The sequence below is a fragment of the Platalea leucorodia genome, assembly GCF_965183815.1.
Source record: "Platalea leucorodia genome assembly, chromosome: 10".
Lineage (NCBI taxonomy): Eukaryota > Metazoa > Chordata > Aves > Pelecaniformes > Threskiornithidae > Platalea > Platalea leucorodia.
Window position 1 is genome coordinate 17,832,844 of NC_138832.1, and position 22,364 is coordinate 17,855,207.

A 22,364-nucleotide genomic window follows, 5' to 3' on the forward strand; every position below is an offset into this window, starting at 1 on the left:
ACGAGTTTCTCGCTTTTACCCCTCCGGTTCTCCCCCCGTCCCACCGGGGGCAGTGAGCGAGCGGATGGGTTAAACCACGACACGGGCGAAGGGACAAGAAGCCTCCTGCCGCTACCGCCCGGCTCCCGGGCCGCAGCTCCCCGTCCCCGTCCCCGCCGCCATTTCCGCGCCCGGGGGCGTGGCCACCCCCGCCCCGCCCTCCCCATGACGTCACACGCCACCCCCGCCGGCCGCAGCCGTTGGTACGGCCCCCTGCCGCAGGCGCCGCCCCTCGCCCCCGCGCCGCGGTGGTAGAGGCTGGGCCGAGGGCTCAGCGGCATCCGGCTCCGCCCCCCCCCCCCCCCCCGCGGCAGTTGGTACGTCCCGGGACCGCCCGGCGGCAGCGCAGGAGTCGGTGCAGCCCAGGGCCTCCCCCCGCGCCCGCCTCAGTGGTAGAGGCCGTGATCGCTCCTGTTCGTCAGCGCCGCCGTTGCCTCAGTTGGAGCCCGCCGCCGCCGCTGCCGCCGTCGCCGCCGTCCCTGGAGCCCCCTGCTCCCTCTGGCAGTGTATGAGTGATCTATAACCCGAGCCCGCCATGTCCACTCCGGCCCGTAGGCGCCTCATGCGGGACTTCAAGAGGTACCGAGGCCGCCGGCTGAGGGGAAAGGGGAGGGCGGGCGGGCGGGAGGAGGGCGAAGGGCCCGGCTCTACCGGGGGAGGAGGGGGGCAGCACAACATGGCGGCGGGGTAGGGCGCGCTCCGCTGATTGCGTAGCGCCGGTCGGCGCTGCCTGCCTGCGGGTTACGCTGTTTGCGCAGCGGCGTGTAGCTACCTGCCTGGGTTACGCTGTTTGCGCAGGGGCGGCCGCTGGCCCCGGCGGGGGGGGGGGGGCGGCGGCGGGGCCGGCGCCTCAGCTCTCTCAGCCCTCCCTGTGCCCCGCAGGCTGCAGGAGGATCCCCCGGCCGGGGTGAGCGGGGCCCCCTCCGAGAACAACATCATGGTGTGGAACGCCGTCATCTTCGGGTGAGTCGGGCGGCGGCGGGGGGCCGGGGGCGGCAGGCCGCGGGGGCCGGTACCGCTCCGCCTCGGCGGGCGGGGGGGGGCGGTCAGAGCCGGGCTGCCCGCGGGGTAACGCTGTGCTCTGCTTTTCCCTCCTCTAGGCCCGAGGGGACCCCTTTCGAGGACGGTAAGTGCGGCTACGTGCGGGCCTGGTGTTTGGCTTTCTGGGGGTAAACTGCTGCAGGTTGACACGGCCTTGGTGTGTCACCGCCGTGGACTTTGCAACAGGTGTGGGCCTGGGGATGGAGAAGGGGCATGGGCGCACGTTCACCTGACCACGCGTCCCTGTGCTGCATCCAGGGCTTATGTAGATATATTTTTTTTATTTTTTTTATTCTACACCAAGAAAGCGTTGTAGATTTAGATTGCTATGTTGATTTACAGAAACATACAAATTAACTTGTAGGGGCTTGCTTGTAATCGCTAAATCTGACTATCCTAAGCCTAATTTAACGTCCCATTTTAAGGAACTCCAGGCTTTCCTGTTGAACCCTGGATCATGTTTTTAGGGACACTCATATTTGGAGAACTGTCAAAAACCTGATATAGAACCGTTGTAACTTGTTTTGAGTACTGGTTTTTCTGATGCTGGAAGTGTTTTGCGAGTAAGTCCCAACGTGAGTCAGCTGAAGCAGGAAATGGGCTGAATGTTTGAGGAAGTTCAGAACGGATCTTTTGGGTTTTTTTTCTTGGCATCTACTTCACTCTGCTACAATCGGTACCATTCAGGGTTAAAGATTTGAAAGACTTTTTAACTTCAAAAGCTGACTAAATAGGTCCTTGTATATCTGTGTCCTGGTAGTTTCTGTCTGGTCTTATTGTCTTTTATAGCTTTGCTGTATGAATACTTCAGCATCTTTGTGAAAACTTGTTAGACATGAAATAGTGTCTAACTGAAATCAGTGATGTTTTGTTTTTTTTAAGATACTTTCAGTGCAGGCTATAATTAATCCTAGATCTCCATGACTCATGACAAAAGCATAGGAAGAATTCCTTAACTCTTATGTTGTTCTTGGCTAACTCCTTTGTCTCTGTTTATCCTCGGAGGTAGCACCTGTGGGCATGCCTGTAAATTGCAGATTTTTTTTTTTTTTCTGTGAAGATTTTGAAGATTTTAAATATTTCAGGCCTAAGAAAACTCCAAAGACTCCAGTTACTTTTTTTAACGTAGTCGATCAGTTAAGAAACTTGCTATAGTAGCAAGAAGTAGCTTCAGAAGTCTGATGTTTAGAACTGCAGTATTCCATAACATCGCATAATAGAGCAGGTAGACTAAATGTATTCTGTTACCTCATCTTGTAGACTTTAAAGAAGGGCTCCCTTAAACTTCTGTGAGGGTTGCTAGAGCTGCTTAGGTTCTTGGTGCGCCGCCACTAATAGTGTGATTCACTGTTTGGAGCAGAAAGCCGTCTCCTTGCAGTGTGCTAAAATGCAGGTTGTTTCCATGTTCAGGCTCTTCCAGCTCAGTGTGGGGTTAACAGATGCTATAAGGGCTTTTTTCCATATATTTCCATTTAGTTGCAGAAGGTTGGAGACTGCTTTTGAGAGCCCTGACATACTGATTTTGTCTGTGCTTTCCACTGTGGCAGCATTGTGTCTTTATCTCGAATACTTAGGACATGTTGCACTCGCAGCAGTTCGAAGCTCAAACAGATGCTTGAGTCTGCTACTGCTGTCTTTCTGCTTTGGTTGATGTAATAATCTCGGTGTGTGATGGATTGCTCTTTTCATAGCAAAGTGTGTGTTTTCACAGTATGCGCTCAGGAAAACAGATATGTCTTGTGTTGCAGGATAAGCTTATCTCCTTTTCTCTGGGACATATCTTACATTGTGCTAGATAACAAAATACTAAGTGGTGCCTAGAGATATGGTTGCATTGGTTCCTCGGCTGTGCTTTTGCATTAAATGAATTGAGTAGCACAGCTCAGATAATGGTAGCACAGTTCAGATGCAGTTTAGGTTAATGTAGGTACAATTAAGGGAATTTTTATTTAACAGCATTGAGCTGTTAGTTTGGGCTTGTTTTGTAACTGTGCAGGCCCTTGTGAGTCAAAGTTACACTGGAGCTCTGCAGTCTTTCTTGTGAAGCCTTTGCAGGCCGGTGTTTTTCAGAAGTAGCTTTGTATTTTCGTTTTTAGGCTCTGTCACTTCCTGGTGACACTGTAAGACTTCAGATACCTCAGCTCTTCTGAAAGTAGCCTGTGATTTTTTTGTTGTTGTTGTTGTTGAACTAAAGTTGTAATAATTTCAACATCGTGAGAATTACTGTTCTTTATCCTCATTCTGGATGAAGGACTGGAGTCCTTCTCCAGTCTCAGCTTCTGAGGTTTCTTAGCTTTGTCTGAACTGAAAACCTGAAGTTCAAACACGTTTGTTTACTTGCTGTGCAGCATAATGCAGCTAACAACCCTGCCTCCCCTCCGCCCCCAGACTTTAGAGGGTGTTTTCACAACTCGGTGCGCAGGCTGACTCGGCCTCGGAGCAACTACTAATTTAGATCAGCAGCATAACTTCCATCCTCTGGTTTAAGAGGATTCGATTGCAGGTGACTGCAGGAGGACCCCAGGGATATTTATCCTGCCCTTCACCATATTCCTAAGAATCTATATGTGTGTGGCGTCTAAAGTGGTAGTGCTGTCACAGTGATGGAAACCCGGGCTCTCCCAGTCCTTGAGACCTGTTTCTCTGAAACTGGATGATGATATTGTGGTTAGTGAAGGATTCCTGGCTTGGAAAGAGTTAAGTGACACAGCTATTGTAGTATCCTGCCTTGCTGTCATCGTGCAGGAGGCCTGAACAGAGAAAGCAAGGCATTTGCCTTCTGTATGGTTTGTTCCTTGCTTACGGAATATGGATTCTGCGTCCTTGTGTGGGAGAGGCAGAGATCGTCCCTGCTTTATGGGCAGTGGAATAGAGGGGGCTGCTCTTGCTCCTTGCAGCGAGGAGGGCCCGGCAGGGACATGGGTGCTGCTCTGGCGGGGGTTACTCGGGCCAGTACGGGGTCATGGAGAAGCCTGTGTTAGCCGTCTGAGAGTCCCGCATCCCGAGGCAGGAGAAACAGATCAACAAGGTAAGTACAAGAGAGAAAAGCGAATGTTCTAAGATCAGTGATGATCCTAATATCAATAATGACAGTGAATATGATAATTTGTTTTAAAATTGGCCGTCTAGGGCAAGTTGCAAGGAATACCAGTTGAAAGCTTTAAAATTAGTGACAGAAGAGACTGGACGCTGAAGGCCTCATCCCCAGCAGTGTGTATCGTGATACCCGTTTCACTTGTGTGGGCTTTCAGTGTGAGTGACCCTCAAACTTTGGTTCATCGAATCTCTGGATTTATCCTTTAATAAAGCTCAGCAACGAGGTGTTGGGTACTGTGGAGCTCTTTCAAAGACCCACTGCTACTCTGGGTCTTGACTTGGAAATGGGAGTAGGTAGATACTCCAGCTGGAAGCTGTCTAACTACTCACTCAGATTTGTGTTAAAAGCAATGCCATCCTGTCCCTGGTGGGACAGATAGCTTCCCCTTCTTTCAGTAGTTTTAAATGGATTCTAAGACCGAAGTGCCCTTGTTACTGCATTTTGGCCATCTTATCTGTCCCCTCTGCTCCCACTTCAGTCAGTGTTCTAGAATAGCATTCATTTTCTCAAGTGTGCTTGTTGAACTTTACTGTTTGATGGTTTGTGCTCAGTTTCCAACCTACTGCTTGCTTAGTCACTCTTCCACAGAAGAAAGTGCCTGCTTCCTACCTCATAAGGAGACTACTGAGAATCAGAACTGGGGCAGGGAGAGCTGGGAATCTCTTTAGGATTTAGAATCAAATCTCTAAGCATTTGATTCTAAGGGGTCAATATTGCTTTGGACTGTCACCGTGTAGGGAAGGAAAGGTAGTCCTGAGCTGATGTTTGCAGCTGGTAGAAGTTGTTTGTAACTTTCCAGTGCTGGCTTTCAGGCTGATCTCGGATCTGGCTCTGTGCCTCTGGATTAGCTGGAGTAAAGCTTGAAAGCCCCACTGCAGACTTCCGCGAATTTGAACAATCTTAACTGTACTGTTCTTGTTCTTTTGTTTTACAGTAAGATAGCATGCTGTTGGCTCTCTGCTCTTAGGCTGCTAATAAAAAACAAACATGCGAAAACTTATTTTTAGGATGTTGAGACTTCCCAGTGCTGTACAGAAGGCTCTGAAGCATCTGTACTTTGTCTTCGTATGCAAACTGGAACGTCAAAGCAATGACCTTCATTTCTTGCAACTCAATGTTATAGTTTATCTATCTCCTTATAAAGGAAGTAGTTCCTGGGAAATACTGCAGGTCCTTGCTGATCTGAAAAAAAGGAAAACGGGTTGAAAAAATCTGTTTTCTGGCTACCAGTTGTTGGCACATGTTTGCCAGCCAAACGAAGGAATACATGAATTATATTAGTGCTGGAAGGCTCCCTCACAGTAGGAAGCAAGGATGAGCTTTATATCTGAGCCCCTGAGATTTAATTTGGGCACTGAGTGTTGGGGGAGAACATGTCATTGATATGTAAGAATGCCTTTTCAAAAAAGGTAGTGTGTCTGCCCTGGCAGCTTGTAACAGCTCTTACTGCAAGGTGCGTTCCTTTTACAGGAGAGCTATATATTTATATGAAGGTGCTTCAGATATTTCTCCCTGGGCATACCCGGGAACTTCATAAACTGCCTCCCGGATTGGTTGGTCTGAGGCGATAGCATGGTAAAGAGAAGCTTGCATGTTTTGAAGTGGAGTATGTCGAGTTCCTTAGTTACTGATCTGAATCACTAGCAGTGCCTTGTCCCTTGGACCCGTATTTATGCAGCTTAGTTGACAGACTTATTCTCAGATTGTCATAGCCTAAGGAGAAGGGCTAAAATAACTTATGTTGGTGCAGGCTGTTAAAATGATTGGATTGGGACTTAGCTACACAGTTTTCTGTTTCTGCTTAATCAGCCTTTCTCAAAGGAAGACTAGTTAGTGTGAAGTAAATGATCAGATTTTTATTTTGAAGTGTCTGATTTGGATGCTGCTTTCAGTACTACTTTTCTGCAGTAAGACCTGATTACCTTACAGTTGTTGATAAAAATGTATTTACTTGAAATTTAAACAGGAAATAAATAAGGTGGTCGTTGTCATGATAGCATATTCCAGCCTCTAGGACTTACTAAATCATGGGCTGTTACACAGATGGTTATACACCCACTTGTGTTGTTTTTACAGTGCAGTGGGATTAGGCTTTGTGGAAGAAAACCTCAAGAGCAGATTTATTTCCTTACACAAACCTTTTGACTGGGGTGGTGGTTTTGGCAATAAAAGTAAGTCACAGGAGATACTCTCGTACCAGTACTGTCTGGGACTTCAGAGTTAACGATTAACTCCAAAGAGAGTAGAAGAATCGTCATAGGACCGAGCAATCTGTATTCCATATCCGACATGCATGTCTGAGCACAATAGTATCAGTTTGTGCTTGTGGAGGGATGCTACTTATTCATCCCTTGTGTAAATTCATTCTGAATAAAGGTTACTTATCTCTTTTTCAACTCCAGGAACTTTCAAACTTACAATAGAATTCACAGAAGAATATCCGAATAAACCACCTACTGTTAGATTTGTTTCTAAAATGTTTCATCCAAATGGTAAGTACTTACACAATGTTTCTTGGTTTGTGGGTTTTTTGTTTTTTTTTTTTTTTTTTTTTTTTTTTTAGTTATAGCTTGCTATAGTACTGTAGAAAAAGGTCTGTTTATTATAAGAGTTTCCACTATCTAATAAGCTAGCAAGATTCCAGTGCGGTTCTATGTAGTTTTGGTAAGGATAAATATGTGAGGAGTGCTCAGGCTTGAAATGAAAGGGGCAATAAAAGGCGCCCCTTGCCTTTCAGGTGTTACAGCACAGTTTTGATGAGACGCTCTTCTCTCTCAACTGCCTGTTGTTAAACCTTACAGAAGAATATTTTGTACTTAAATAGCAGTGCCTTGGACTTTTGTCTATACATATTGCATACATAGCATAATGACACTGCTGAATGCAGTTGTCTCTCATTGCTTTTCTTCCCCAAAATGCCTGTAAGAATGCTATACCTTGAAATGTAGTGCTAGTTTCTATAGCCAGTGATAGTAAGGTCATTTAATTCACCCCCTTCCTTGGTAATTAAAGGTTGGAGATGTATTCCTTGCCTCCAAACAAATACTAGCTTTGTGAAGAAATACTGGAAACTTTCAAATGTAGCAAGTAAGCATGTGTGGGTAAAGTGCATCGAGGGGAGGTTGTTCTAAAGCAGCTGTGAGAAAGGTGACTAGACACTGACTGTTGTAGCTACTTTCTGGGGAAACCTTATATGGAAACAGCCTTTTGCTTGTGTTCTTTATTTGGTTCACTTGTGGGTAGCTTAAATTTTTTTGCCTTAAAATCTGTTCATGGTTTTCTGTAGTGGTAGTTGCAATGTCACAGAGAAGCTTGTTGTTGAAGAATAAGCAGGGGCTGAGTTTAAATACATCAGGCAGCTGTTGGTGACGAGCTTCACCTCTTCCCACCTACAGGCTTGTTTGCTGGATTTAAGTCTGTCAGACAGTATTGACTTTTGTAGCGTTTGTCAGTATGTAGGTTTTTGGGATCAGGCAACGCTAGGAAAAAACTGAGTAGCTGTACAACTTCTGTTTTAAGCCATTCTTCTTGAACCTTTTCTAGTCTATGCAGATGGTAGTATATGTCTGGATATTCTTCAGAATCGTTGGAGTCCCACTTACGATGTCTCCTCCATCTTAACATCCATACAGGTAAAAAGAACTCTGCATGAAAAGGCAGAATGAAATTAGGATGCTTTGACAAAAACAACTCAGGCAACCCTTTTTCCCCCCCTCCTGATAGCCAGCGTAGCAGCTATGCCTTGGTATTTGCTGAAGTGTGAACGCCTCCCAGCCATAAATTGACCAGGCAGTGACAGCAGGTGGTGGCTGAAGGGACCCATCCAGTGGTGGCACTCCTTGGCTATCAGTTAAACAGCCACCTGCACTGCTATGAGTAAAACTGATAGCAAAAGCTTCCAATAACGTACAACCGGAATAACGCAGTGCACCTCTCCTGTATCTAGATGAACTCCTGCACTCCTATTAGTATGAGTAGCTCAAGGAATATGTTGGAAAACTATGCGTACTTTCAAGTGCCTAAGAATCTTTTTCTCTTTGCACAGTCTCTATTGGATGAGCCAAATCCTAACAGTCCAGCAAACAGCCAGGCAGCTCAGCTATACCAAGAGAATAAGCGGGAATATGAAAAACGGGTTTCTGCAATAGTAGAACAGAGCTGGCGTGACTGTTGACCCAGGATGATGCAAATGAACACTCTGTTGATGAGGAAAATAAACAAAGTGTCTCAGTCATCTTTTTCCTCCTAGCATTTACTTTGAAAGCAGAATAGCTGTTGTGCTGTTGCCACCCTCCCTTGCTGAAGCTTCTTCTCCTTGGACATCAGAAAGCACCCACTTTGAAGTCAAATGTTCTGTACTTGGGTTACTTGCAAAAGAGTTACTGATGCTGAATTCATTTTCTGTGGTCCCTCTCCAGTCTTAGGGCAGTATTGTGCATTTCTGTAGTGTACACTAAGCTTTTAATTGTAATTGTGTTATACACAGTGATGCTTATGTGTAGCTTGATAAAAGGGATGTTTATATACATACACATTTTTTAACTGATATTAACTAAAGTGCTGATCTGTCCAGGCTGGTCATTTACCTCTACTATTGGTTTAGACCCCACTGCATTTGTAAGTACTGAGTGAAGAAATAACCTTGTTTCCCTTTTGTATTGGTTTATCAAATCCTTACTCATAAGGGAAAAAAACAACTCTTCAACTGATTCCAATTCAAATATTTAGTAAGACCATGGAATGCTAGTTACTTCAGCACTTCACACGCAAGATTTATGTACAGATATACATAAATCGCTACAGTTGTGGTACTTTGATCTTTGCTGAGGGTGAGAAACAACCCCCCCCCCCCCCTTTTTTTTTTTAATTTTATTTTAAAGGACATGCCTACAGAGACTGCTTCAGTAGGTTTCTATAGTCCTGTCACTGAGGCATTACTGGACAAACCCAGGTAGAGCTGTGGTACTCTGAGCGAAAGACCTTCCACATTAAGGAAGAGGTAAAACCTGAAGTGCTCCAGCGGTGGAATTACGCTCCTCCAGTGTCTTTCTCCTGCCCCTTATCTTTAGCTGAGAAAGATAAGTTCCAACTTTGCCTTGTGGAAAGTTTGAATAAAGTACGGGGCAGGCACTTGAGTCTCTGCAGTTTCTGCTCTTTGTAGAGTACTGTGTGGTTTGTGTGAGCTGCTGCCGCACGCTCGAGTTAGTTTCCCTTCAGTTTTATGAAAGTATTTTTTCAACTCTGGAGAAACATTTGTAAGTCCAGACTCACTTTTTTGGTAAGGCTGAGTTTCTACATTTGGATACATACCTTAAGCAGCAGTGTGGGATGAAACCTACAGTTGTGTTGTCCACTGTTCCGGTGTCTTTTGTGTGCACATTGGTCTGTTAGTTGAGAAGTTTAACTTTGCACAAGTAACCCATGTAAGAAACTGTACATTTTTCAAAAGTTGTAAATAAAGTGTAACCTTAGTGCTTATTGTATAAATAGGCAAGAGGTGTACAACTGTGGTTCTTTTAACTGGGATGCAAGGATTCTGTTGCGGGATCAAGCTCGAGGTAGATGCTTGCAGCAGGATTGTGAAACACTTCCAGACCTCTGGGGGGATAGGTGCTGTGCCAGTTGTGGCGCAGGGGTAATTAATAAATCTGCCCTTCCAGCCAGGAAGAGGTGTGAGGGGCGAAGGAGGGGAGACAGGCCAGGATCAATGGGAGAAACAGAGACAAGTGTTGACAAAAACAGAGCCTAGGAGCCTGAGCAAGTGACACAACCTAATGAATTGTTATTTTCCTACTGTCTTATGAGAAAGAGAACAGGATTTTAAATAACACATCATAACAAAAGTGGGTACTGCTGCTGAGCTCTACAATTAAGACAGAAGCTGCCAGGCTCTTTCTTTCAAAAAATTAAATTGGGCTTTATACCTGCTGTGACACCAGCTCATGGCCCAAACAGCCTTCTACCATTGGAAGTCCTGCTGAAGTTAGACTGGCCCATTTTCCTAAAGGACAGTGTCTTACTGTCAAGAGACCAGCGGGGAAAAGAAAAAAACCAACCCAAAACACCCCCACCTGCAGTGACAGGGACGACTGATGCCAAGCAGGAGCGTCCAAACCCTTGCCCTGCACCAGCTGCAGCGACTTCTGCAAGCAGAACCCTGTCTGAATGGTCCGTGTCAGTCTAATGTCACAGAAGTCCTCCCATCAGTCCCGCCGTGTTTCTATTTGTCTTGCTAGTCACTAAAAAAAAAAGGATGGAGCAGACTCGTAAGGCAGGCAGAAGCAAGAGATGAAAAAAAAAAAATTTACTCTCACCGTCACACCCTCTGGGGTCAGGCCTTCGGCCACGCAGCAAAGGGGGGTGGCCGAGGGTCACAGCCCTGCCCAAGGCAGCGCCCTGCAGGGACTCGGGTGAGACAGCCACCCCTGCCGAGGTACCATCACGTTTAACCCCCAAAAGAGGGGTTTTTCACCCCAAATACCGCAGTGGTGCTCTTGCTGCCTTTCTCGGCATCACCAAGCTTTGAAGACCTGCCGCATCGCCAAGTTAGGGTGGGGGAGCCGCGCTCTGGCTTGCAGGAATATCTCCCTAGAAAGTACCAGGCTTCTTCCACTCCTACATCACCATCTGCTCAAGCCCAGCGTTCCTGAGAGCAGAATTCAGAAGCAGAGGGAATAACACACACAAAAAAAACCCCAAACAACAAAACCAACATACTTTCAGAATTAACCGCCAGATTTTTTCTACAAAGATAGCAGCAGCACGTTTTGCTTTCTGAAGTCCAAGCCAGCAGAAGCTGTCCCGCAGCCATCCAGGCAAAGAGGAGGGAATGCTCGCGCTCATCTTTCTTACCTGCCAGGGCAGCCTCTTCCCTGTCACACCGCGGGGATGAAAACGCCTCTACCGGCACATCAGCGGGGTGTTCGCTCCATCAGCAGAGGTCGGTCACCCTCTCCTCAGCCCTGAGAGGATTTAAAAAGAAAACAGAACAGGAGGTGGGAAAAAAGCTAGAGGATGATGTAAAGGGATGGCGAGGCAAATATAGGCAGCAGATAAACAAAAGCAATAGCTGAGACACAAAGCAATAGGAGGACAGACAAGAAAATATTTCGTTAGGACTGGCTTTGTGCTAAAGAATCACCAGCGGGCCCTACTGGTGACAGAAAAACCCCAGCACCTCCAGGCACGTCTCGCTCGTGGCTCTTCCGAGGTCAGTTCCTCACCTCCGTGTTTCCCAAGCACGAAGCCAGCGCTCCTCCGAGGCTCACAAAGCAGCCGGTACCGCCGGCACAACGGCACAGGCGGCGGTCGGGGCCTGCTTCCCCGGCAAGGAGAGGAGCGCTCCGGCCCCGGCAGCGCACACCCGTCCTGGAGCGACGCCGCACTCGCACCACGCCGCGGAGCGACACCGGAACGTTTACCTGTGACTCACCGTGACACACACAAGCACAGGTACAGTAACGGAGCAGAGAGATCATTAGGCGCAGCTTTGATTTTGCTCAGGATTAAAGAGCTTAAAGTAAAAAAAAAAAAAAAAAGTTATATAACAGTCCCCACAAGCTCCACGAGCATCTTTGAGCGTGGGCTCTGCGTTCACCTCCGGTTTTTCTCTTTCACACTTCCCCATGGTATTTGCACGTCAGGCAGCGCGCCGAGGTAAAAACGCGCTGGAATTACCTCAGTCCAATACGCTGACGATTTAGGTGCAGTCCGTCAGTCGCGGTACGGGAGACTCAAGGTAGACATCTATGAATAAAACTGTACTCCTAAACTGGTTAAGAACATCTCCCTACACACACACACAGCAGAGACAAGACCTCGCTATATATATTTCTCAAGAATAAATGCAGTTTTCACACTTTTTTTTTTTATACAAAGTGTGACAAATCCTGTTTTTTTCCAGAAATAAAACTTTATTTTTATTGTCATTAATACCAACTTTACATACAGGTTTATTCCCCCAGACTGCATTTCCTTTGCTTTTTATTTTTTATTTTTTATTTTTTTTTTTTAAAAAAAAAGGCATTTTTTTTCCTTCCTTGGTCAAGAAGAATAAGGGAACTATAATTTTAAATGGTGTCAAATTCCTTCTCGTTGGACATGTGGTTTTGCTATTACAAAACTATTAAAATGTGAAGGAACAAGTAATATCAAAGACACATACAGTAACAGCACTACTGCTTTTGGGCTGTGCTAATATACTTGAACAGAACTTGGTCAGTTCTAAACGTCTAACAACATTTTAGAAATTATATTAACGAAGTAGAAGACTTTTAACGTTAATATAACCCACAACAAGAAAAATGCAGCATCTTTCTTTAATCGAATACCTAGGAAGCTCAGTCTCTGGTAAAACGGGACTCCTAACCTCAGTTTGCCTGAGGCATAATAAGCTCGTAATGCCCGACCTGGCCTTCTTGCTTCAGCTGGTCTAGCAGATCCTCCTTGCGCCGCTTCCTGCTTACCACCAGGTACCTGTTGTGCCCCTGCCCGTGAGATTTACTTTTAAGACCATATTTTTGGGCGATCTGATGTATCTGCTTGCGCTCATCCATGGTCAGTTCTCTAGAGAAAGTCAAGTCAATGTGACTTTCGGAGCGTGCATAGTTTCGAATGATCTCTTCGATATCTCTTTTAGCGATTTTGTTCACCCTTTCTACGTCTAGCCCGAGTCCTTCCCTTTTAAACTGCTCCTTCACTGAAATAGGCTCCCTAATTCCTTCACCGTCTTTCCCTAGGCCGCCGCCCGTCCAGCCCATCTTTCTTAAAATTTGATTCCCGATGTTGTCTTCTTTGATCTTCTGTTTGAAAGCCTCTTCTGCTGATCGACCCCGAATCTCATTTCTGGAGATGACGTCTTCGACGGTGCCTTTCTTCAGGTTATTAACAACAGTTGGCTGAGTCTTTTTGAGGATTTTCACGGCTTCCTCTGCTGCCTCATGCTTGACAGATTTCTTCACTCCAACTGCTTCTGCAATGAATTCATCTTCAAGCAGCACCTTGCATTTCCATCGCATGCCAGTCATCCTTTCAAAGACATACTCCACCGTCATCTTGTTGAACTGGGCGGTGTCATTCAGCGTACACACCGGATTACTGGAGTTCTCATAAACCACGAGGTCCTTCAGGTCCTTCTTCCTTCCGGAGCCCCGCGACGAGCAGCCCACCTTCTGAACCTGGGTCACTTTGATGGCCGCTATATTTGACTGCATCTTCTGCAGAATTTTCAATGCCTCCTCAGCCGCCGCGTGCTTGCTGGTCTTTTTAGTGCCAAATCCCTCGGCTAGGCAGTGGTCTTGCAGATACACTTGACAACGCCACAGGCGGTTGGGCATTAATTCGTATTTATATTCAACAGACATTTTGTTATATGAGGCAGAATTGTTAAGTATTCCTATTGCGTTGCTGGCGTTCTCTGTGAGGACGAAACTAGTCCAGTGTTTGTTGGTATTAGTGGAACCTTTCGCGGATTCAGCACCAGGCTGCATCGGGACACAGTCCCTGTTGGCAACTACAAACTCCTCATGAGGTTTGAGAGCAGGAGGGAAATCTGGGCGACTCACGCCTGCCTCGCACACCACCAAGTCCTCGTGATACGTGTGCTTGAACTTCCGCTGAACAACCCTAACTTCCACAGACTTCTTCAGCAGCTTGACTGCCAGCTCCACGGCTCGATCCCTGGATCCGTTTTTGCTGCCGGCGTAACCGGTGCTCAGGTAGACGTTCTGACATCGCACTTCACAGGCGAAGCCATCTGTTAGGAGCTTCTTGCTCTTGGGGAGGTCAGCAGGGGCGATTTCTTTCAGAGGAACATAAATATATTCAGGATTTGTCTTGCATGCCTGAATTGAACGTGTCAAAAGATACGTATAGTTAATTTTATCAGTCCCAGTGTTTGCATCTGGGTTAGCAAGATTTTTCCAGACAGCTGCTGACAGTTTCTCGATAAAACTCTGCTTCAGCATTATAGCTGACGGAGGGAAAGTCTCTGATGCGGACTGGACAGTTGAAGGAGAAACGGAAACCTGCAACATGCTGCTTGTGGTAGAGTCCATACTGTTCACAGCCGCCTTGGCTGCTGCTGCCTGGCCTGCAAAGCCAAACCCAGCCGAGTTGGAGAGCTGGGGATCCACCTCCCGTGCACTCGCAAAAGAATCTGTGCAGTTTTCGGCTGGCTGCGCTATGCTGTTTGTATTCGCCTCCTGGTTCACCTCCTGCATTTGGTTATCCAGAGGATCTTCCTTCTTGCCATCCTTCTCAGCACTGGTGACAAAGTGTATGGGTTCAAAACGTGGTCGCACCCGGAACCTGGGGACCATCTTTTTGGGCGGCTCAGGAATCTCTTCCAGCTCTGGACCTACGGGGCAGAAGAAAATGACAAGATTACCAATGTGTGCCATGACAGGGAGACAATGTTTTCACAGAGTGATCTCTGGGAGGAGCCTGCAGGCTCTGAACACAGGATCCCCACTTCTTAGCCGCAAACCAAAAGGTTTCCTTCTGAAGATATTCACAATTGATCAAATACGACCATTCATTCTTGTGCGGGTCACTACAGTGGCATTTCCAGCTGCACAACTACCACACAAAAACCTCTACGTATTTAGTTACGTGGGTTTTAGGTCTGAATCACTTGCTCTGCCCCTCAACATTGCCCACTGAACCCATCCAGTCATTGCTGAAGTTAATCCATTCACAGCTACTAAAACAAGTAACAACGATGGCCAGTAAGACAGAGCACCGGAGCGGGACCGGAGCCTCAGCTCTGACTGCCGCAGGGTTGCAGGATGATCTCAGATAAGCTACTTCATCTTCAGGTCTTCTCATTTGCTGGAGGAACACAGTGATACTGAGCCCTCCTTTCCAAAACACCCAGCGCCGTTGATGACAGTGCAAACAGAAGCATATTTTCTGTAAATATAACTACCCTCGGCTAAAGGACACCAAACATGGAGAAATCTGCCCGAGCCTCAGGCGACAGCTGCAGAGGCTGGGGAAGCCCGTTACACATTACTGGTAGACCTCTGGTTTCTTAACCATAAGAAGTGCAAATGAGGCAGAATGTCCCGATATGCACAGCTACTGCGGAAAATGAGAATCAAACAGCTGATAAGCAAATATGTCACATCTAAAAGACGGTTATACAAGACTTCTCCTGTGGAAGATTTAGCCCCCACAGGCTGAAGTGGTACATGTGTGTAATTTCATCAGAGGAGCAAAAGACCGCCTTGGAATGGGCTGCCTAATCTGATGCCAGTGTGTGCAACCGTAATATAGGTCAGGCAACACATCTGTCTAGACGTCACGCTACCATAGCGTATTTATCATAGCCTAGTTCATTGCAGATGAAAAAACCCACTCTGCATACAGCATAAACAGGCCTTCATATTTAAACCAGGTGACAAAGCTCTTACACATGCGTGAAATCCTTCGGTCGTCAGTTTTGATGAATTATGGCACGGTTTACGTTTCTTGCTCAGTTTGGTATTTTGATGATTGCACTGCAGCAGCATCTAAAGGCTCTCACCAGCAGAGCAGCTCTCTATGCTGTGTAACGTGCAATAGAGAACCCTTCCCTTCAGAGCTGCTGCCTGAGAGACAAACAAAACATGGGAGAAAAGCTGCCTTTTTCTCAGTTTCGCAGCTGGCCCATGGAAGCACAGAAAGATCGCAGGGTGTCAAAGTAAGGGAAGAAACTCTGGCAGAGCCAGGGATTATATCCAAGCCTAGAGGACTCCTGCACTGTCTGACCATTTACTGACAGACGCTGCCTCAGAAAGCAAGGGCTGCCTGCTCCCATCTACAGCCTGCACACATGAACAATTCCCCCATCCCTCCCTCTGGGAGAGGGCAGGGAGCTCTGAAGGTGCTGGGGAGGAGCCAGCGGATGGTGCCATTGAACTGCCAGCCCTCTCTGCCTGCTGCATTTCCTCCGCTGGAAACGCTACAGCTGGAACATCGATCCCCGAGACCATGGGACTGGGCCGACACATGCAGGACACTTCCAGGCCCAGCAGGGAGGGGGGGAAAAAAAAAAAAAAATGAACCCCCCCCCAATGCTCCAGGCAGGCTGTAACTCACAATCAATGAGCTGAACTCCACACGTCCATGCGCACGTACAAACCCTTCTCAGGTCAGAACATCACCCCTCACCACCGGGAAGAAGGGCAGACAGATACTTAATCACATAGATTCGATTCCCTAACACTGCCACTAGGGAAAATCACTTACCTGGTAATTTCAATGAAAAATGATATTTTCTTAAGCAAAAAGAGAACTCTGCATGAATTATGTACGCCCCACAACATGGCAGCGGAGGGGAAACGGCTGCAGTCTAGCAGAGTACACCACGGTCGCTTCTCTTCAGTTTGCCGTGCTGGCTCTCTCGGAGGTGGCCCTGTGGCACGTTGCTCCCCCCACGTTCCCGCTAATGCCCACCAAATACCAACAGGGAGGGGTGTCTCCTTTGACACACAGGCAGATATACTCACTGTCAGATGGAGAGCGGTATCTTTTTAGCTTCCTGCTAGGGACCAACTCGTACGTCCTCATTTCTCCGATATCGATGCCTTCAGCCATCTTGAGAACCTTCTCCATGACCTGCAAGCCGTATCTGTGTGGATTCAACAGCAAACCACTTTAGAGCTGGTCCCACAGGGGCAACACACACACATGCACACACAAGCTTTTATGACGCAAAACAAGAACTAAAGCTGCCTGAGACGCAGTGCCTGGTGCAAGGGAGATGCTCCCCCTGATTCTGCTGGAGCGTTAACACGGGACCTGGCCACCGGCCCCGTGCCGTAGCTAGTTCAGTGCTGGCAGACCCAAGTGAACCCATTTGTGAATAACAAACTGTGCAGCCACCAAACTGATGGTGTTTTAAACTTAAATTTAAATACATTATCTGTCAAAATGTAACATCTGGCAGAGCCACTAGGAACGCTAAGGAGCACAGGGGTGTGAAGGAGTCTCCGTGGGCATCGCAGCTTCAGTGAACTAAGCACAGGAGCGACTGGCTGGCACTGAAGTCTTGTCTGGGTCAGCAGCCACGGACCGTACGTCACCAATACCGACATCGCGGACGTCAGATGACAAAGCACTGCTCAGCCTTTATCGACCGCTCTTTAAAAAGCCATACTAGTTTCTAGCTTGGTAGCTGTAACCGATACATTTGAAGTCCCTGAGCCACGACAGAGGTGAGGTGGCTGTAACCAGCTCTGTGCAAAGCCTGACCCTGCTGCAGCACGCTCGCAGTTCCACCCAGGCAGGACACACACTGTACAACCCCGTCCCTCTTGGCCTTACATTCCCGACCATGTAAGTTTTCCATTGCTCTGGGGATCTGTCACCTGCTTTCAAGCCATTTGCACGGCTGAAGCTGAACAAGAGAAAAACCCAAACCTTTCTAACCAAGGAGAACCTACAAACATGGCCTGAAACTGGCCTCTGACAGCTTCGCACTGTGGTTCAGAAAGGAGAAAAAGCAATCTCGCACCCGTTCCATGGTGTGCTCGCCTTCAAAAGACAAAAAGCATCAGGTCACTGCCCATGGACAGGGAGTCCACAACTGTCCTAACAGCAAGGGCTGCAACAACTTGCACCAGCTTTTAAATACTACTGTTCCAAGGGCTCTGGAAATCTACTCGCTCTCCACTCAAGAAATGCCCTTCCTTACTTAGAGGGCCAGGTAGAAATTACCATTTCAATTACTGGGCGAGAACTCTGAACACACAGCGCTGTGGTCCCTGCTGCACCTGCAGGTACCCAGCACAGCTCAGCCCCCGGCAGAGTGGCAGTGGAACCGTGCATGGGAGGAAAACGCCAAGAGGGATCAAAGGGATGTGGGCAGTGGTGATACCCTCATTCTCCCGCAGCCAGAAGGGAGAGGGATGAGAATCTCTATTCCTCTCTCTGGCTTGCAGGGAGAAGAGTACACTGCCTGTGATCACAGAATCGTTTAGGTTGGAAAAGACCCTTAAGATCATCAAGTCCAACCATTAACCTAGCACTGCCAAGTCCACCACTAAACCATGTCCCTAAGCACCACATCTACCTGTCTTTTAAACACCTCCAGGGATGGGGACTCAACCACTTCCCTGGGCAGCCTGTGCCAGTGCCTGACAGCCCTTTCACTGAAGGAATTTTTCCTAATATCCAATCTAAACCTCCCCTGGTGCAACTTGAGGCCGTTTCCTCTCGTCCTATCGCTTGTTACTGGGGAGAAGAGACCGACCCCCACCTCGCTACAGCCTCCTTTCAGGCAGTTGTAGAGAGCAATAAGGTCTCCCCTCAGCCTCCTCTTCTCCAGGCTAAACAACCCCAGCTCCCTCAGCCGCTCCTCACCAGCCTTGTGCTCCAGACCCTTCACCAGCTTCGTTGCCCTTCTCTGGCCACGCTCCAGCACCTCAATGTCCTTCTTGGAGTGAGGGGCCCAACACTGAACACAGGATTCGAGGTGCGGCCTCACCAGTGCCGAGTACAGGGGGACGATCACTGCCCTGGTCCTGCTGGCCACACTGTTCCTGATGCAAGCCAGGATGCTGTTGGCCTTCTTGGCCACCTGGGCACACTGCCGGCTCATATTCAGCCAGCTGTTGACCAGCACCCCCAGGTCCTTTTCCACCAGGCAGCTCTCCAGCCACTCCTCCCCAAGCCTGTAGCGTTGCATGGGGTTGTTGTGACCCAAGTGCAGGACCCGGCACTGAGCCTTGTTGAACCCCATACAGTTGGCCTCGGCCCATCGATCCAGCCTGTCCAGGTCCCTCTGCAGGGCCTTCCTACCCTCCAGCAGATCAACACTCCCACCCAACTTGGTGTCATCTGCAAACTCACTGAGGGTGCACTCGATCCCCTCGTCCACATCGTTGATAAAGGTATTAAACAGAACTGGCCCCAGTACTGAGCCCTGAGGAACACCACTTGTGACCGGCCACCAACTGGATGGGAACATGAAGGACGATGCCCTTTAGATGTGACGCGAGTGGGTCACTCTTCTTCACAAAGGATGAAGATATTTGGGGCTCAGATTTCTGCCTGGGGGAAGATCAACTAGTCGCAACATGTGTTTGTCTAACCTGGCCTTAGAAATCTGAACTTGTGGAGACTGCACATGGAGGCAGAGGAATCCCATGCCTCCAATGCCTAACTAAAGTCTCCCTGGTGTGACTTAAATATGTTACCTCTTATCCTGATCCCAGTAGCTCCGGAGCACAATGCTCTCCTCCCCCCTCCCAGTTTGCAGCCACCTTTAACATATCTGAGAACACATGCATCTTCTCTCATCCACCCCTAAACTAAACGAATCCCGCTATTTAACTCCTTCCTCACAGACCAAGGTTTCTAAGCCTTCTGGACACACTCCAGATCATCCCCCACCAGAACACTCCCTCAGGTGTCATCAGCAAAGACTTTGATTTGTATTCACTCTGACAAACAGGTTGCCTTCAGCTAGCAAGTGATCAACGTTAAAAAAAAAAAAAAACACCAAAAAAAAAAACCAAACAAGCAACGAACAAGCTTAAGAGAAAACAACAAAAATCCCCCAAACTTTGAAGTTATTCACTTGATACAGCAACAACAGCTCTTCCCGAGCAGCAAAAGGCAGTTCCAGAGAAAGCTGTGGGTCCCCTCCTTTCCCCAGACAACTCTAAGTAAAGCTGCCAATGGCTCTTCAACAGCGCAGTGTGTTGACCGTGCCTGTGCGGCGTGTTCACGCTCGTGCACAACATGAGCTTTGGGGAAACATCCTCGCTGATAATGGCTCTGCACCGCATCAGGCCTAAACCTATTGCTCACGTCTCCCCTGAGAGCTGCAGGTAGAGATGTTCATCACGGAAAGCATGTGCACTTGCAGGCTTAAATTGCATAATTTTTTTTAGGAATTTGGATCTTGCCACACAGTTCTTCACTTCTGTTATCAGCACCCTATAACGATACTATTGCATCGATTCCCAAAAGCACTATCACAAAGCAGGCCCTCTGTTAAGACAGCACACAAACACATAACACGAGCTAATGGACCAAAGAGACTATGTCTTAAAAACATACATTCAATTTTAACATACTACTCGAGCTTTAGAATTTGAAGCTGTTTTAAAACTCTGCTCAATTTTGGTGCTTGCAGAGCAGAACTGTTTAGTACTTGGACCAGAAAGAAATAAGAAAACACGCAGATCTACATTTAAAGACGTCGACTTGGCTCTGTACCAATGACACAAAATATTCCCCAACAAGGATAGTAACGTTAATAAAAGTCAAACTATACGCCCTTCAGCCTCTGTCACTGCACAATTTGCTGAAGCAAAGCAAATCGTTAAGCAGTTGCTTCTGTCTTTAAAGCCTTATGTCCAGTTAAAAATAATCACGACGTCGAAAGTGTCAGTCGGGAGGTGGGTGACGTTTCTGCAGATCTCCACAACCTCGCTAGTTACCGTACCGTAACAGCAACCCTGATGAAGGGAAACCTCGTCCATTCACCGGGCCTATTTCTCTCGGAAAAACCGAGCTTTAAGGGGGTGGTATAGGCAGCTTTATGCTCAGAGGGGCACTTTCTCCTCACTTAAATTACAAAGCACAACACCACATGCTTAACGAGTCCTCCGGGGCGGGACATCAAGAACGACTTTCAAAACACATACGTGCTGTTTCAGCAGCTCGCTCCCCTCCACGTACAAACACGGGCACATGCGAGCACGGGAAGCTGTCCGGGAGCCGGGGCTCCCTGCACCGGCCCCTTCCACCCCAGCTCTCCCGGGGCTACCGGTCCAAAGGCAGCTGGGGCCCAGATTCGGCCGAGCAGCAGCGGCCGCGGCGGGAGCCCCGGGGAGCGGGCGGAGGGAGCCGAGGCTCCTTCTCCCAGCCCGGCGGCGGCTTCAAACTTCCACCCCGGCTCCCGGCAGCCAGACCGGGCCGGCTCCGCGCTGCCTCGGCGGGGCCCTCCCGCGGCCGGCTGACACGGCGGGACGGCCAGGCCTGGCGGCGGGGCCGAGCGGCCGGGGCCCGCCACCGCCACCCCGGGCGGCCGCCTCAGGGCCCGGGCCCTCCCCGCAGCCCCGGGCCCGCCTCAAGGCGCCCCCCCCCCCCCGGTGCCGGGATGCCCCGGCGGGCCTCACCTGCAGCCCATGAAGACGTGGTTGGTCCAGAGGACGGAGAGCGAGAGGAGCTGGTCGATGGCGGCGCCGGGGTAGCCGTGGAGGTGGCGGAGGATGAAGCGGCGGCGCAGCCCCCATTGCCGCTCGGTCTCGTTGTACTGCCGCCACTGCTCCAGCACCGACTCGGGCACCGGCTCCGGCTCCGGCTCCGGCGGCGGCATGGCGGGCAGATCGTCCCTCGCCGAGGGGCCGTCCCCGCCGGTGGGCGCCGAGCCGGCGGGCACAGGCGCGCACACGGCGGCGGAAGCGGCCCGGGCGTGCCGGGGGGAGCGGGCCCCACGTGCGGAGCAGGCCGCGGCTCGCTGCGGGCCGCCGGGGAGCGCCGGTACGGGCCGGTACGGTACGGTACAGCAGGGTACGGCCCGGCCCGGCCCGGCCGCGCCGGTGTGGCGGGAGCTCGCCCCTCCCCTCCCCCCCCCCCCCCGCGCCGGTCTCTCCCGTCGCTCGCGCGGAACGGCCCGGCCGGCGCCGCGTCACGTGGCCGTCTCGTCACGAACGCGCGAGACGCCGCGAGAAAGCGCCGCCACCGCCGGCCCACCGCCGCGGCTCCCCAGCGCCCCCTGGCGGCGGCGGCCGAGGCCCCGGGAAGCCGCGGCGGGGCGGGGCGCACGGGCGGGCACCGGGCCGCAGGCGCCCCGCCGGGGCGGCCGGGCCCCGCCTGCCCTCAGCCGGCGCCCCCCGCGCCCCCGGGACCGGCTCTGGGCGCGCCCCCGCGGCTCCTCCCCGCCGGGCGCCGCGTTGGAGGAGCCGAGGCCTTTCCCCCCTCACCGAGGGCCCGGGGGTCTCCCCGCGGGGCTCGCCCCAGGCCCAGCCGCCCCCGGCCGCTTGCTGGAAACGGGCAGCCTGAGGCTCGGTGCGGAGCCTCGTTGGCGGGCGGGCGGCCCTCGCCCCGGCCGGCGGAGCAGCGCCCGGAGGGGGAGAGCGGCCGGCCGGCGGGGAGGCGGCTGCCCGGGGCGAGGACGTGGCTGCCCCGGGGCTGCACACCCGGCCCCAGCGCCTCGGTTTCCCCTTCTCGGTGACCCCCCGAAGCTCTC

The 22,364-nt window shown here is 49.9% G+C and overlaps 2 protein-coding genes across 9 annotated transcripts; one reads left to right on the plus strand and one right to left on the minus strand.

Annotated features, from left to right (window-relative positions):
- The first annotated feature begins 343 nt into the window (after nt 1-343).
- On the plus strand, nt 344-8,358 carry UBE2A (ubiquitin conjugating enzyme E2 A). Its single transcript, XM_082323450.1, has 6 exons — nt 344-618; nt 922-1,002; nt 1,140-1,165; nt 6,580-6,669; nt 7,721-7,809; nt 8,223-8,358. The coding sequence occupies exons 1-6, from the start codon at nt 575-577 to the stop codon at nt 8,349-8,351; spliced, it is 459 nt and encodes a 152-aa protein (XP_082179576.1). The 5' UTR covers nt 344-574; the 3' UTR covers nt 8,352-8,358.
- A 55-nt stretch (nt 8,359-8,413) lies between these two features.
- On the minus strand, nt 8,414-21,594 carry NKRF (NFKB repressing factor). Of its 8 annotated transcripts, none has more exons than XR_014229401.1 (6): nt 21,292-21,594; nt 16,669-16,790; nt 12,508-14,534; nt 11,855-11,923; nt 11,401-11,690; nt 8,414-11,139 (listed from the first exon to the last, which is right to left on the minus strand). XR_014229401.1 is itself a non-coding variant. In XM_082323423.1 (4 exons), the coding sequence occupies exons 1-3, from the start codon at nt 21,489-21,491 to the stop codon at nt 12,547-12,549; spliced, it is 2,310 nt and encodes a 769-aa protein (XP_082179549.1). In that variant the 5' UTR covers nt 21,492-21,594; the 3' UTR covers nt 8,414-11,690; nt 12,508-12,546. The 8 variants fall into 8 exon arrangements, 1 of the variants encoding a protein (XP_082179549.1); XR_014229402.1 differs by having other exon boundaries at nt 8,414-11,246; XR_014229403.1 differs by having other exon boundaries at nt 8,414-10,416; nt 11,030-11,690.
- Nucleotides 21,595-22,364: the final 770 nt, after the last annotated feature.

Bases quoted from the DNA above. Each gene is read 5' to 3' on its own strand.
- UBE2A (XM_082323450.1), top strand. From the start codon at position 575: ATGTCCACTCCGGCCCGTAGGCGCCTCATGCGGGACTTCAAGAG. The intron at 619-921 runs GTACCGAGGCCG...TGTGCCCCGCAG, and splicing joins CTCATGCGGGACTTCAAGAG to GCTGCAGGAGGATCCCCCGG. The intron at 7,810-8,222 runs GTAAAAAGAACT...CTCTTTGCACAG, and splicing joins CCATCTTAACATCCATACAG to TCTCTATTGGATGAGCCAAA.
- NKRF (XM_082323423.1), bottom strand. From the start codon at position 21,491: ATGCCGCCGCCGGAGCCGGAGCCGGAGCCGGTGCCCGAGTCGGTGCTG. The intron at 16,791-21,291 runs GTGAGGCCCGCC...GAATCCACACAG, and splicing joins CACGTCTTCATGGGCTGCAG to ATACGGCTTGCAGGTCATGG. The intron at 14,535-16,668 runs GTGAGTATATCT...TCTGCCCCGTAG, and splicing joins ATACCGCTCTCCATCTGACA to GTCCAGAGCTGGAAGAGATT.